The sequence below is a fragment of the Pleurodeles waltl genome, chromosome 1_2, assembly GCF_031143425.1.
Source record: "Pleurodeles waltl isolate 20211129_DDA chromosome 1_2, aPleWal1.hap1.20221129, whole genome shotgun sequence".
In the NCBI taxonomy this organism is placed as follows: Eukaryota; Metazoa; Chordata; class Amphibia; order Caudata; family Salamandridae; genus Pleurodeles; species Pleurodeles waltl.
Window position 1 is genome coordinate 1,324,360,874 of NC_090437.1, and position 15,991 is coordinate 1,324,376,864.

The 15,991-nt window shown below is 48.7% G+C and overlaps 1 protein-coding gene across 1 annotated transcript in view; it reads right to left on the reverse strand.

Annotated features, from left to right (window-relative positions):
- The window catches only part of LOC138251470 (long-chain-fatty-acid--CoA ligase ACSBG2-like), a 174,909-nt gene that overhangs the window by 154,887 nt on the left and 4,031 nt on the right, over window positions 1–15,991 (reverse strand). Inside the window, exon 2 of the mRNA XM_069205652.1 lies at window positions 12,275–12,564. Within this exon, the coding sequence (XP_069061753.1) occupies window positions 12,275–12,564 (290 nt within the window). The remainder of the gene's footprint in view (window positions 1–12,274; window positions 12,565–15,991) is intronic.

Sequence of the window (15,991 nt, forward strand, 5' to 3'; positions counted from 1 at the left end):
ATACTTGGTAGATACCAGTGTATCTATGAGCTCATCTGCCCTGGGTATAGGGAGAGCATCAGTTTTAGTTACCTGGTTGAGACCTCTATAGTCTACACAAAACCGCATTTCCTTTTTTTCATCTTTGGAATGAGGTTTTGGTACAAGTACCACAGGAGAGGCCCATGGACTTTCAGAGTGCTCAACCACTCCCAGTTCAAGCATTTTCTGAACCTCCTGTTTTATGCAGTCTCTGACATGGTCAGGCTGCCTATAGATCTTACTTTTGACAGGCAAGCTGTCTCCAGTATCTATAGTGTGCTCACACCAAGAAGTGGTGCCTGGCACAGTAGAAAAGAGTTCAGAAAACTGACCCAGGAGATTTATGCAGTGGTCTTTCTGCTCAGCAGTAAGACAATCTACCAGAACTACACCTTCCACTAGAGCATCTTGTTCTGTGGAAGAGAAGAGATCAGGGAGAGGGTCACTCTCTTCTTCCTGTCCTTCATCTGTTGCCATGAGCAGGGTGAGATCAGCCCTGTCATAGTAGGGTTTCAGGCGATTGACATGGAGCACTCTAAGGGGACTCCTGGCAGTGCTCAAGTCAACTAAATAGGTGACTTCTCCCTTCTTTTCAACAATTGTGTGGGGACCACTCCATTTATCTTGGAGTGCTCTTGGGACCACAGGCTCCAAGACCCACACTTTCTGCCCTGGTTGGTACTGAACAGCCTTCTGGTCATGCCATTGCTTTTGGAGCTCTTGGCTGGCCTGAAGGTTTTTACTGGCCTTTTTCATGTACTCAGCAATCTTAGATCTTAGGCCAAGTACATAGTCCACTATGTCTTGCTTAGGAGCTTATAAAGGTTGTTCCCAACCCTCCTTAACAAGTGTTAGAGGACCTCTTACAGGGTGTCCAAATAGGAGTTCAAAGGGGCTGAAGCCCACTCCTTTTTGGGGTACCTCCCTGTAAGCAAAAAGGAGGCAAGGTAAGAGGACATCCCATCTCCTGCGGAGTTTTTCAGGGAGTCCCATTATCATTCCTTTGAGAGTTTTATTAAACCTCTCAACCAGTCCATTTGTTTGTGGATGATAGGGTGTAGTGAACTTGTATGTAACACCACACTCCTTCCACATTGCCTTTAAGTAAGCAGGCATGAAATTGCTTCCCCTGTCTGATACCACCTCTTTTGGGAAGCCCACCCTGGAAAAGATTCCCAGGAGGGCCTTTGCCACTGCAGGAGCTGTAGTGGTCCTTAGAGGAACTGCTTCAGGATATCTGGTGGCATGGTCCACTTCCACCAAAATAAACCTATTGCCTGAAGCAGTAGGAGGGTCAAGGGGGCCAACTATGTCAACTCCTACCTTTTCAAAGGGGACCCCAACCACAGGTAGTGGAATAAGGGGAGCCTTTGGAGTGCCACCTGTTTTGCCACTGGCTTGACAGGTTTCACAGGACTTACAAAATTCCTTTGTGTCCTCTGACATTCTAGGCCAATGAAACAAGGGGACAAGCCTGTCCCAAGTTTTCATTTGCCCTAAATGTCCAGCTAAGGGAATGTCGTGGGCTAGAGTTAGTAGGAACTCTCTGTATTGCTGAGGAATTACCAATCTCCTGGCAGCTTCAGGTTTAGGATCCCTTGCTTCAGTATACAAGAGGTTTTCCTCCCAGTAAACTCTGTGAGAGTCACTGACATCCCCATTTGCTTGTTTGACAGCTGGCTGTCTTAGACCCTCTAGTGTGGGACAGGTCTGCTGTGCCACACTCAGCTCCTCCCTGGCAGGCCCCCTCCACCCAAAAGCTCAGCAGTGTCTGCTTTCAGCTCCTCTGGTGTAGGTTCTGCACAGGGTGGAAATTCTTCTTCCTCAGAAGTAGAATCCACTGTAGAGGGAGGGATAGTAGGTAGTGTTTTACCTCTACTAACCCTAGCTTTAGGGAGCACTTGGTCCATTCTTCCAGGATCCAAGTCACCCTGTCCTTTTTGCTTTTTGGCCTGAGCCCTTCTCAAAGCAAAAATATGCCCAGGAATGCCCAGCATTGCTGCATGAGCCTCCAACTCCACATCTGACCAAGCTGATGTTTCTAAATCTTTCCCTAGTAGACAGTCTACAGGTAAATCTGAGGCAACCACAACTTTCTTTGGACCAGTAACCACCCCCCAGTTGAGATTTACAACAGCCATGGGGTGGCTAAGTGTGTTGTTATGAGCATCAGTCACTTGGTACTGGTGACCAAGTAGGTGTTTTTCAGGGTGGACCAGTTTCTCTATTACCATGGTAACACTGGCACCTGTGTCCCTGTAGGTCTGAACCTCAACACCATTTATTAGGGGTAGTTGCTTGTACGTATCCATATTAAGGGGACAAGCAACCAAGGTGGCCAAATCAATGGCACCTTCAGAGACTAACACAGCCTCTGTGGTCTCCCTAACAAGACCAACCCCAACTAAATTACCAAAAGTGAGCCCAGCTACTCCCTTGGATTGGCTATTAGTAGTAGTACGTTTGCTCCCACCACCACTGCTATTAATAGGGGCACTACGTGTAGCAGTAGGGGTTGTAGTAGTGGGAGGCTTGGTGCTTTTCTTTGGACAACTGGGATCAGTTGTCCAATGGCCTTTTATTTTACATAAAAAGCACCATGGTTTCTTTTCTTTGTTTTGATTTGAAGAGGATTTGGGCCCACCACCCCCACCAGAGTGTTTTTGTGGGCCTGATGAAGACTCATTTTTAGATTTGTCCCCACCCTTGTCAGAAGACTTACCATCCTTTTTCTTGCCATCCTTGTCACCCCCCTTATGAACTTTTCTGTTCACCCTTGTTCTGACCCATTTGTCTGCCTTCTTTCCCAATTCTTGGGGAGAGGTCAGATCAGAGTCCACTAGGTACTGGTGCAACAAATCAGACACACAATTATTAAGAATATGCTCTCTCAGGATTAAGTAATACAGGCTTTCATAGTCAGAAACTTTACTGCCATGTAACCACCCCTCCAAGGCCTTCACTGAATGGTCAACAAAGTCTACCCAGTCTTGTGAAGACTCCTTTTTGGTTTCTCTGAACTTGATCCTGTACTGTTCAGTGGTTAAGCCATAACCATCTAGGAGTGCATTCTTAAAAACTGTAAAATTATTGGCATCAATTTTCTTCACAGTAAGGAGCCTATCCCTACCCTTTCCACTGAAAGATAGCCATAGGATAGCAGCCACCTGCCTTTGAGGGACCCCCTGTACAACACAGGCCCTCTCAAGTGCAGCAAAACACTTGTTAATGTCATCCCCCTTCTTATAAGGGGGAACTATCTTATGCAGATTCCTAGAATCATGCTCTTTCCCTGGATTACTATCTGTAAAACTGCTGCTGCCACCATGGGGTCCAAACCCCAACCTCTGTCTTTCTTTTTCTAAGTCAAATGCTTCCCTGTCTAGATCCAGCTGTTGCTTTTTAAGCTTCAGCCTGGACTCTTCCACTCTCAATCTATTGAGTTCCCTTTCTAACATTCTGGGGGTCATTCTAAGTCCGGCGGGCGGCGGAGGCCGCCCGCCAGACTTCCCCCACCAAAATACCGCTCCGCAGTCGAAAGACCGCTGAGGGTATTTTGGGATTTGCCCTGGGCTGGCGGGCGACCGCCAAAAGGCCGCCCGCCAGCCCAGGGCAAATCAACCTTCCCACGAGGACGCCGGCTCAGAATTGACCCGGCGTAGTGGTAAGGTGCGACGGGTGCAGTGGCACCCGTCGCGTATTTCAGTGTCTGCAAAGCAGACACTGAAATACAAAATGGGGCCATCTTACGGGGGCCCCTGCAGTGCCCATGCCATTGGCATGGGCACTGCAGGGGCCCCCAGGGGCCCCGCGGCACCCCCTACCGCCATCCTGTTCCTGGCGGGTCATGGCGGTAGGGGGTGTCAGAATCCCAATGGCGGCGGAGCGCGCTCCGCCGCCATGGAGGATTCTGTAGGGCAGCGGAAAACCGGCGGGATACCGCCGGTTTTCCTAGTCTGACCGCGGCCGAACCGCCGCGGTCAGAATGCCCTGCGGGGCACCGCCGGTCTGTCGGCGGTGCTCCCGCCGACCCTGGCCAATGACCCCCTCTGTCTTTAGGGAGGGTGGGTTGGGCATGCCTTGACACAGAAGAATGGTATGAATGAACAGAGGGAGACCTGTCCCTAACAGATGGCACTCTAACACTCTGGCCTACAGAAGTAACACTCCTACTGTGATGAGAACTCACATTAGTACCAGCCATGCTAGGTGGCCTGCTAAGGGGCAGGTTAGGAAGGTTCCCTTCTAACACTTTTACTGGGGCTACCCCAGAATCAGAATGTGAACCATCAGCTAATTTCTCACCAGATGTGCCAACTAAGGTCTTATCCTGTTCAATGAGCATATTAACTAACAGTTCTCTTGAGGGATTCTTCCCTACCCCTAAACCTCTTTCAATGCAGAGACTCCTTGCTCCATTCCAGCTAAGGTGATCATAAGCAACTCTGGTCAGATCAACAGTTTGACCTGTGCCAGACATGATAGAAAAGGTTTAAGGGACAGATAAAGAAAGAAAAAGTTTCAGGACTTTTTAAGGAAACAGAAAAAAAAACTTTTAAAACTTTTTAAGAACTTTTTGAAAGTTTAGAGGTACTTTTCAGCACTTAGCAAAAAGAGTAAGAGAAGAAAAGCAAAACTTTTTGGTTAGGTGTACATACACTGAACTTGTTTTGTATATTTTTCTCTTATCAAAAGTACAAAATGACAAAGTGGTAAGTAGTTGCAAGTACTTATCCCACCGCTGCACGACCAATGTAGGAGGCTGGCCTTGCTTGTAGTGAGTACCAAGGGATACTTACACCTTGCACCAGGTCCAGGTATCCCTTATTAGTGTAGAGGGGTGTCTAGCAGCTTAGGCTGATAGAAAATGGTAGCTTAGCAGAGCAGCTTAGGCTGAACTAGGAGACGAGTGAAGCTCCTACAGTACCACTAGTGTCATATGCACAATATCATAAGAAAACACAATACACAGATATACTAAAAATAAAGGTACTTTATTTTTATGACAATATGCCAAAGTATCTCAGTGAGTACCCTCAGTGTGAGGATAGCAAATATACACAAGATATATGTACACAATACCAAAATATGCAGTAATAGCAATAGAAAACAGTGAAAACAATGTATAGTCACAATAGAATGCAATGGGAGCACATAGGGATAGGGGCAACACAAACCATATACTCTAGAAGTGGAATGCGAACCACAAATGGACCCCAAACCTATGTGAGCTCGTAGAGGGTCGCTGGGACTGTAAGAAAACGGTGAGGGTTAGAAAAATAGCCCACCCCAAGACCCTGAAAAGTGGGTGCAAAGTGCACCTAGGTTCCCCAGAGAGCACAGAAGTCGTGATAGGGGAATTCTGCAAGAAAGACCAACACCAGCAATGCAACAACGATGGATTTCCAGACAAGAGTACCTGTGGAACAAGGGGACCAAGTCCGAAAGTCACGATCAAGTAGGGAGTGGGCAGATGCCCAGGAAATGCCACCTGTGGGTGCAAAGAAGCTGCCACCGGATGGTAGAAGCTGTAGATTCTGCAAGAACGAAGAGGGCTAGTAACTTCCCCTTTGGAGGATGGATGTCCCACGTCGTGAAGAAGCTGGCAGAGGTGTTTCCGTGCATAAAGACCGCAAACAAGCCTTGCTAGCTGCAAGGGTCGCAGTTAGAGTTTGTGGATGCTGCTGTGGCCCAGGAGGGACCAGGATGTCGCCAATTACGTGAGGAGACAGAGGGGGCGCCCAGCAAGACAAGGAGTCCACTCAGAAGCAAGCAGCACCCGCAGAAGTGCTGGAACAGGCACTACGAAGTGGAGTGACCTGGAGCTCACCCAAAGTCACAAAGGAAGGTCCCACGACGCCGGAGGAAAACTCAGGAGGTCGTGCACGGCAGGTTAGAGTGCCGGGGACCCAGGCTTGGCTGTGCACAAAGGAAATCCTGGAAAAGTGCACAGGAGCCGGAGCAGCTGCAAATCACGCGGTTCCCAGCAATGTAGTCTAGCGTGGAGAGGCAAGGACTTACCTCCACCAAACTTGGACTGAAGAGTCACTGGACTGTGGGAGTCACTTGGACAGAGTTGCTGAGTTTAAGGGACCTCGCTCGTCGTGCTGAGAGGAGACCCAGAGGACCAGTGAAGCAGTTCTTTGGTGCCGGCGGTTGCAGGGGGAAGATTCCATCGACCCACGGGAGATTTCTTCGGAGCTTCTAGTGCAGAGATGAGGCAGACTACCCGCACAGCATGCACCACCAGGAAAACAGTCGAGAAGGCGGCAGGATCAGAGTTACAAGGTCGCAGTAGTCGTCTTTGCTACTTTGTTGCAGTTTTTGCAGGCTTCCAGCGCGGTCAGCAGTCGATTCCTTGGCAGAAGGTGAAGAGAGAGATGCAGAGGAACTCTGATGAGCTCTTGCATTCGTTATCTAAAGAATTCCCCAAAGCAGAGACCCTAAATAGCCAGAAAAGGAGGTTTGGCTACTTAGGAGAGAGGATAGGCTAGCAACACCTGGAGGAGCCTATCAGAAGGAGTCTCTGACGTCACCTGCTGGCCCTGGCTACTCAGAGCAGTCCAGTGTGCCAGCAGCACCTCTGTTTCCAAGATGGCAGAGGTCTGGAGCACACTGGAGGAGCTCTGGGCACCTCCCAGGGGAGGTGCAGGTCAGGGGAGTGGTCACTCCCCTTTCCTTTGTCCAGTTTCGCGCCAAAGCAGGGCTGGGGGATCCCTGAACCGGTGTAGACTGGCTTATGCAGAAATGGGCACCATCTGTGCCCATGAAAGCATTTCCAGAGGCTGGGGGATGCTACTCCTCCCCAGCCCTAACACCTTTTTCCAAAGGGAGAGGGTGTACACCCTCTCTCTGAGGACGTCCTTTGTTCTGCCTTCCTGGGCCAAGCCTGGCTGGACCCCAGGAGGGCAGAAACCTGTCTGAGGGGTAGGCAGCAGGAGCTGCAGTGAAACCCCAGGAAAGGCAGTTTGGCAGTACCCGGGTCTGTGCTAGAGACCCGGGGGATCATGGGATTGTCTCCCCAATACCAGGATGGCATTGGGGGGGCAATTCCATGATCTTAGACATGTTACATGGCCATATTCGGAGTTACCATTGTGAAGCTATACATAGGTAGTGACCTATGTATAGTGCACTCGTGTAATGGTGTCCCCGCACTCACAAAGTCCGGGGAATTTGCCCTGAACAATGTTGGGGCACCTTGGCTAGTGCCAGGGTGCCCACACACTAAGTAACTTAGCACCCAACCTTTACCAGGTAAAGGTTAGACATATATGTGACTTGTAAATTACTTAAGTGCAGTGGTAAATGGCTGTGAAATAACGTGGACGTTATTTCACTCAGGCTGCAGTGGCAGGCCTGTGTAAGAATTGTCAGAGCTCCCTATGGGTGGCAAAAGAAATGCTGCAGCCTATAGGGGTCTCTTGGAACCCCAATACCCTGGGTACCTTAGTACCATGTACAAGGGAATTATATGGGTGTACCAGTGTGCCAATGAGAATTGGTAAATTTAGTCACTAGCCTGCAGTGACAAATTTGGTAAGCAGAGAGAGCATAACACTGAGGTTCTGGTTAGCAGAGCCTTAGTGACACAGTTAGACACCACACAGGGAACACATACATATAGGCCACAAACATATGAGCACTGGGCTCCTGGCTAGCAGGGTCCCAGTGACACATATCAAACACACTGACAACATAGGGTTTTCACTATGAGCACTGGGCCCTTGTTAGCAGGATCTCAGTGAGACAGTAAAAACACCCTGACATATACTCACAAACAGGCCAAAAGTGGGGGTAACAAGGCTAGAAAGAGGCTACCTTCCTACACAGAGGGTTTGGCATCTCCCTTTTGAGGGAAGCCAGATCTGCATACCAAGGGAGGTGGGCTTCTTTGTAGCCCCTGCCTCGGAATCCAAAGTCGCAGGTCATGCTGGTGGGTGGGGTATGTAATCACCTCTCCCAGAGCAGGCTTTGTTTATGACTGCCCTGAGAGCAAAGGCTGTCACCTTCGGGAGGTCACACTCATATCTGGCGGTAGCAAGCTGACAGAAACTGGTCAGTCCGAACTCACTTAGTTTGTAGGGCTTCAGGGGCACCTCTAAGGTGCCCTCTGGGTGCATGTATTGATAAACCCATCGCTAGCATCAGTGAGGGCTTGGTAATATGACATGTTTGATACCAAACATCCCTAGTTTCATCACGTAGCTGGGAAACTCGAAATGAACAGTGTCCACCACATGTACTTAAAATGGTTTCCCTGTTCAATCACTATGTCTAAGAATCAACAAAAACATATCTGGGGCATATCAGTTCATGCAGATATGCCCTCACATGCAATATAATGCTTTAGGGCTGAAAGAGCTGGAAGGCCTTCTGTAGGGGTGACACATATAATGCATGCATTGTTAGGGGACATGGCACACAGGCTGTGTGCGATGTCTTGTTTTTACTTTTTTAACCGCACCGAGACATGAAGCCTGCAATGGCAGGCTGCATGTGCTAGGTGAGGGGTCTCTGAGGGTGGCACAATGCATGCTGCAGCACTTGGGGACCCTCTTTGTTACCCATGCCCTAGTTACCAGTGGTACCGTTTACTAGGGGCAATTATAGTGCTAATTGGAGAGCAATAGTACAGACCTGGCACTGGAGACCTGGTTAGCAGAAACCGACTGCACTTTCAGTCAAAATTACATCATGTACCAGGCAAAAAGTGGGGGTGACCATGTCAATAAGGAGGGAGTAGTACTTTTACCTCCATTGAATCAATCTAGCAGGAGCAGTTGACTATCATCTGGCAGGTTGCTTCTTAACCTCTCTGTTTTTAACCTTTTTACAAGGCACAAAATATAGGGGGTCATTCTGACCCCGGAGGGCGGCGGTTGCCGCCCGCCTGGCGGGAACCGCCATTTGGCCGCACCACGGTCAAAAGACCGCTGGTGCCATTACAACTTTCCCGCTGGGCCGGCGGGCGCTACCCAAGGTAGCGCCCGCCGGCCCAGCGGGAAAGAGGCCTGCAACACTGAAGCCGGCTCCGAATGGAGCCGGCAGTGTTGCAGGCGTGCGACGGGTGCAGTTGCTAGGCAGACAGTGAAAAGCATGCTGGGGCCCTGTTAGGGGGCCCCTGGACACCCGTTCCCGCCAGCCTCTTCCTGGCGGTGAAAACCGCCAGAAACAGGCTGGCGGGAAGGGGGTCAGAATCCCCAAGGCAGCGCTGCTTGCAGCGCTGCCCTGGCGGATTCGCCCAGCCGGGGTTAAACCGGCGGGAAACCGCCAGCCCCGGTTTTCTGACTGCGGCTTTACCGCCGCGGTCAAAATGGGCTAGGAAGCACCGCCAGCCTGTTGGCGGTGCTTCCATCATCCGCAGCCCTGGCGGTCTTTGACCGCCAGGGTCGGAATGACCCCCATAGTGTGCTGCGACTAGACTGCCAATTTTGGTGTCCATATTGGCTGAATGTGGCTCCACTGATTTCTGCCCTTGAATGGCCAATCTGTAAAGGTCTTGTATTTAGTTTACTCAGTGCTATGGCCTCCATCAAATCAATCAAGCAGGAGCAGTTAGCTAACATTGCACGTGCTGCCAACATTTGCTGGGTGCTACTGCGTGTTTCTGTTTTTAACCTCTAACAAAACATGACATGCAGTTTGCAACAACTAAACCGTCAACCTTGGCTGCCACAGTGGATGAACATATGTACATTAGTTATGACTGTCTACACTGAATTATAACCTGGAGCGTCCATTTTGAAAAGGTCCTGAATACAGATGACTCCAGGGAGGAGAATGGGGGCGATTAGGTCAGTAATGAATGTGATGTGTAAGATCTTAATCGATATATTGAAACATAATGATGTAATGAATCAAGTGTATTAAAAACTGCAATTCTCATTATTATAACAGTACCGTATCATGGTAGTAGGTGTGCAATTCTAAGGTGTCTAAAATTGCGGTTGTGGCACAGTGATGTATCTAATAGGAGTAAAGTTCATATTTTAGCGACCTTGTGGTAAAACTAATTATTAATGGTATATTTCTGATTTTTGCATATCTTGGTCACAATTCTCTCTATATATATATAAAGAGGCACACTATTGTTTACAATGGGCCTCAATGGGCTTTGCAGGCTTAGCGTCAACAAATTTTATGCTAGTTCCCTAACTACCGCCATGGTGTGACATACCTTAGATACGGCTCACGCATGTTGGTGTTGGGTGGAATGCCAAGGGGTGCAAGAACAGTGGCGCGCACTGGGTGCAGCACTATTTTCCTTAAATCTGACCCTTGGTCTTTTGGGGCAAAAAGAAACAAGAGATACAGATTTGTCACAATCCATACTGGAGAGCCACAATCCCCTCAGGGTGAAAAAAACACTGCTTTAATATTTTTTCTACAATGGAGGGGGCATACGTTGTGCCCCCTCCCTGACCCAACCTTTACCCCAAGTACCACATCTCTTGAGTGTGAGAAAGTAGCTTCTTTCTAGCATGGTACCCCCATTCTTGTCCTGTTTGTCAGTGTGTTTTAAAAGTGTCACAGGGATCCTGCTATCCAGGACCCCAGTGCTCATTGTTTGTGACCTACTTGCCAGTCTTTTTCACTGTTTTTGTCAGTATGCTTAACTGTGTCACTGCAGTCCCACTAACCAGAACTCCAGTACTTATGCCCTCTCTGGTTCCAAATGTGTACTTACATACTGGTACCCCAGTATTTAACTCTGAGTTGGCATACTGGACCACCTTTATACGTCCCTAGTATGTGGTACTTAGGTACCAAGGGCATTGGGGTTCCAGGGAATCCTTATGGTCTGCAGCATTTCTTTTGCCACCCATAAGGAGACCATACAAAGACTTCTTCAGGACTGCCATTGCAGCCTGTGTTAAATAGTGCATGCACTATTTCACAGCCATTTTCACTGCATCAGGTCACTTATGTCACCTATATGTCTAACATTCAGACCCTGAAGGCTAGGTGCATAGTACCTGTGTGAGAGGGCACCCCAGTACTAGCAGAGGTGCCCCCACATCATCCAGGCCCATTTTCCCGTATTTTGTGATTGCGGGGACTCCCTATATATAGGTAGGGTTATAAGTGTTCCCTATAAATGGGTTATAGGTTAATACCTATATATTGCTTCACAGTGGTAACTCTGAATATGGCCATGTAAGGTGTCTAACAACTGGGAATTGTACCCCAATACTGATTCCAGTATTGGTTGCACAATCCCATGCACTCTGGGGGCTCCACCATGGCCCCCCAGAACTGCCATACCAGCCTTCTGAGGTTTTCACTGGAACCCCAGCTGCTGCCATCTCACAGACAGGCTGCTGCCCTCCTAGGGATTGAGCAGCTCAATCCCAGGAAGGCAGAACAATGCATTTCCTTTAGGAGTGGGGTGTTACAGCCTCTCCCTTTGGAAATAGGTGTTACAGGCTTGGGAGGGGTATCCTCCCAGTGCCTCTGGAAATGCTGTCAAGGGCACAGATGGTGCCTTCCTCGCATAATCCAGTCTACACCAGTTCAGGGACCCTCAGTCCCTGCTCTGGCCCAAAACAGGACAAAGGAAAGGGGAGTGATCAGTCCCCTGTCCATCACCCCCTCAGGGGTGGTGCCCAGGGCTCCTCCAGAGTGTCCCTGGCTGATTCAAAAGTAGCGTCATGAAAGCAATGGAGTTATAATTGTTTCTAAATATCATAACATAACATGTTCGACTGCCTTGGTTTTAGTTCCACGTTTTAAGGCTACTCTTTCTGGCAATCTATCACTCGTTCCTTGTAGGTACTGCAAAACAAGCTGCCTTCTCAAGTGAGGCTCACCCAGGATCATCTGATTTTCATTCGTAACTTTTGTTTTTAATTTGTAATTAGTTTATGCCACATACCCAGTGACAAGACATCCCCTGGGGTAGCGAACACAGCTAACAAAATAATGAGACAATAATAACATACATGTCACCAGACAGCGGTTCGCACATATCAGGCAACAGTGTTGGTAGAAAGAAGTATATCTGCTGTTAACACACACCCACATATTTTTTCCATCTACCCCATTCCTAGGTATGTTTCACAACCAATGTCCAGATACAGCTAAGTATTTCACTCTATTCTGTTTAATATGATTGACCAATGTTTAGACAAGTCATATTCCTTCATGTGCAAGACAGATTCAGTCATCTGTTAATCAGTAGCAAACTGAGGGATGTACTCATTCACCACGTGATCCACACTGGTCTTTAAATGTCATGGGTTGGACTCACCTTCAGGAAGCTCTTGGCTGCTGCCCTGCACTGCTGGTAGTACTGCAGATAGGTGGTGGTCTCCCATCGCCCATCTCGCTTCACAGCCATGGCTGGTCGGTTGCCATAGCGCTGGACCACTTCCTTAAACATCTGGACAATGGTGACTGGTGGCTCTGAGGCTGGTCCGGTCTCTTCCACGCGCAGCATCACCGCCCCATCCCTCGCCGTTGTCCAGAGACAGTCAGCTGGAGCCAGGGTCAGCCCAGCAGCATCTTTCTTCTTCTCAAGGACACCTGATGACTGGCCTCCTGTTAGACATAGCAGGACACAATGTTCAAGAAAATAATGTGAGACTCCTTTTAACACTCATTGTCCACCCACAAAAAAACACTAAAAACTTCAGGAGATTTCTGAATTAAGAACGTGGCACCACTCATCTATGTAGAGGCCTGGTAAACCCCTTCAGAAACCCATGTCAGGGTGCCTTAAAAGAATAGTTTCTGTCACTGGCTGGGAAGCACATCCCATCATGTGCATTGCTGGTCTATGGATGCCATGTTAGTCTGCAATCCTGGTAAAACTCCTGCTTTCACAGGGGTCACAAGGAAAAGACGTATTCATTGTATTGCAGGTGAAATTCCCAAGTCTGATAAAGGCCACACATCCAGAATTCCCGGCATTGAATCTGAGCAAGTCCTACCTGATGATATTAAGACGAAATTTAGCAAATAAAGTCCCAGTTAATTCTGCGACAATCAGATTTTCGTGTAAAAGCCCCATGCCCTTACCTTTTTCCATTGTTAGGATAACATTTGTAAAAGGAGGTGTTTACGATGAATAGCGCGCTACTCTCTGGACACTCGTATCATGTCTCTCTGTTTCGTTTTCTCCACACTCCATGTAAATACAACTTTTTTTTACTATTGTCCCCTTCTATTTGACATCAAATAATGCAAGACAAATATAGTCTCGGAGCTATTTGCAGACTTACAGTCACATGCCTCTCCCAGACCTGTGGGGGTTGCTGGGACAGGACCAGTTGGGGGGGGGGGGGGGTTGCTGGGACAGGACCTGTGGGGGTGGGGGGTTGCTGGGACAGGAAGGCCTCAGGGTGGTTTTGCAATCATGCACCCCGGCCTGTATTTCCCAGGAAGTGTGGCTCTGGTGTTTTGACCCTTTGCTTTGGTCTCTAGGCTCACAACAGACCGATTGGTGGATGGTGGCCCATAGGGTGCCTCTGTGTTCCGTGGGGGGAACACTCCATGTATGACCCCCCATGTTTGAGCTTGAATACCGTCAGCTCTTCCTGTTGCTGTAGACTGAAGGCGGTGTCAGTGTTTTGATTTATAGTTGCAGGACAGGCCTTGTTTCCTGTCGTCAAACCTGTATTAAGTGTCTGTTAAGTCTCCTGGAATCCGGCCCTGTGCTGCAAACAGTGCACATGGATACTGCATACATCTGTGGCACTGTGTGTTCAGTTTGGGATGAACCAGGAGTGTGTGCGCCACGGAAGACTTTGAGAACCGTGGAATCCGTTCTGGATCTTCTAAGTCAGTGGTTCCCAACCTTTTGATTTCTGTGGACCCCCACTTTAACATTAATGGAACCCAGGGACCCCCACTGAATCATCATGGGAATCCGGGGACCCCCTCCTGAGTCATTACTGGAAGCTGGGGACCTAATTTGTCAATATTAACATTTTTTAATTTTCTAGGCTCTCGCGGACCCCATGAGAAGGCTTCGCGGACCCCCAGGGGTCCCCGGACCACAGGTTGGGAACCACTGTTCTAAGTAACTCTTAAGTTCAAAACGGAGGCTGGGCGTAGCCTGTCAGGTGAGCAGTGCTATTTGCCGACATTCTTGAAGTGTGTGGGAATCCCAAGACTGCGGACTGGGGGATGGCTGGAGACTCTGACCTCTTCAGGTGTGCAGGGGAAGCTTTTGACAGACTTTGCTCTTTTTCCCTTTATAAAGTTACCCTCATCCGGTTGATTGAATCTAAAAGGGCAGGAGTCAGTGGTCTCTTCGGAAGTGCAAATCTTTAACCATGACCTGCCCTTGTGTTCCCCTGCAGGTGCAGCTCACAGAAGGCTAACAAGTGCAAAGTGTGAGGTCTTCTCTCCTCTTTGTGCCTGCTCTTTGGGGTTCTCTGGGTATGATTTGTCCAGCACCACCCATGAGGCATGAGACGAAGACTGTGGCTGGCCTGCCTGCAGATAGATACACAAAGTGGCAGAGCAACCTCAAACCAGTCCCACAACTTTGCCAAGAGAAGAAAAACACTGGCAATACACATGTCATGAAAAGAGGACTAAATCTTCAACTCTGTGAGCCATGATTTCTCTCTGACTATCAAATTATCTGCCTTGTTTGTGGAGCCTGTCTTGAAAGGGGTATTTATGGTGTCCCTGCATACAGTGTGTGCCCAAAGAAGAACCTTCCTATTGCTATCTAGTCTAGAGTTGCCAGATACATGAGGACTGGCTGGGAAATGACAGGCAACAGCTACAGTGCAGAGCGCCAGGCGGAGAGGGATGCTGCAGGAGACCATGGTGAGGATCTGTGCCCACCCCACTGCGCATGCCTCAGCTGCCCTCTACTGAGACACGAGGTTCATCATCCCACAAGATTATTATAGAGAGAAGTTCCATCCCACTGGCCACATCTTGTTGGTTAAAATGAATTTTTCTGTATTAACCATTTATACCTTGGTTATTTCTGTCCAAAGGCTGGATCTAGACCCTAGTTGGCTTTTCCCCTTTGCCCTGCTTCCCCTGACAATATCCCTCCATTCCTCTAATGGCTTTGCAGCAGCTTCGTCTAGGGACCCAGAGTTTGAAATGGTAGCCCTCTAAATTAAGGCCCTTCAATTGAAAGTGGTCATATTACTTCCCAGATAGTAATGGCTCGCCTTGAAGTGTGCACTTCATGTTGTAATGACCACATCCTGGTGATGGCTACACAGTTTGCACCCTTAATATTGCAATCCCTTAACAAATTCTGTACTTTTTTGGAGACAAATTTTCTTACACTGTCCTGAGCCATGGAAACAGTCTTTGATTAATTTTGTCTGGACATGTTTCATCTTGAGGAAGCATATATTTGACTGCTTCCCCAGTTTCTGTGATCTCCATCCAGTGTTCCTTGTGCAGACACTTTTCTCGGTTCTTCCTCTTGTCCTTAAATCCATGCAATAAGTACCCTTAGAACCGGTGGGATTTGAACATCTCAAATAATCAACACTGCACCCATCACATTTGGCAACATCTTCAAGAGAAGTTGGAACTCTAGTGTGCAATGAGGTGTTCCTTTGTGGTTTTTCATGAAGAAAGTACCTGACAACCTAAGATTTAATTTGCTCTCTTTTAGACAGGCACGGCCCGTCCTTTAGGGCAGAGGGGCCACCCCCCCCCCACCTTTTGCCCCTCATGTAGAGTGTCTGTCAGGCTGAACAAAGGCCAGCCTGACAGACACTCTTTGTGTTCAGGTCAGGCAGCCAGGAGCAGATATGCGTGATTTGCTCAGACTCCTGGCTGCCTGAGCTGGGCTGAAGAGGTCACAGCTCCTGTGGGCGTGACCTCCTTGGCTCAACAAAGGTGCCTCAAGGCCCTCCCCGGGTGACGAGGGAAGCGTCATCCATTGACTTCGACCTAGGTGCTTCAGGTTTAAGCCCTGAAGCGCCCAGGGCGGGTGTCAATCAGTGACACCTCGTCACAGAGTGGGGTGGGATCAGCA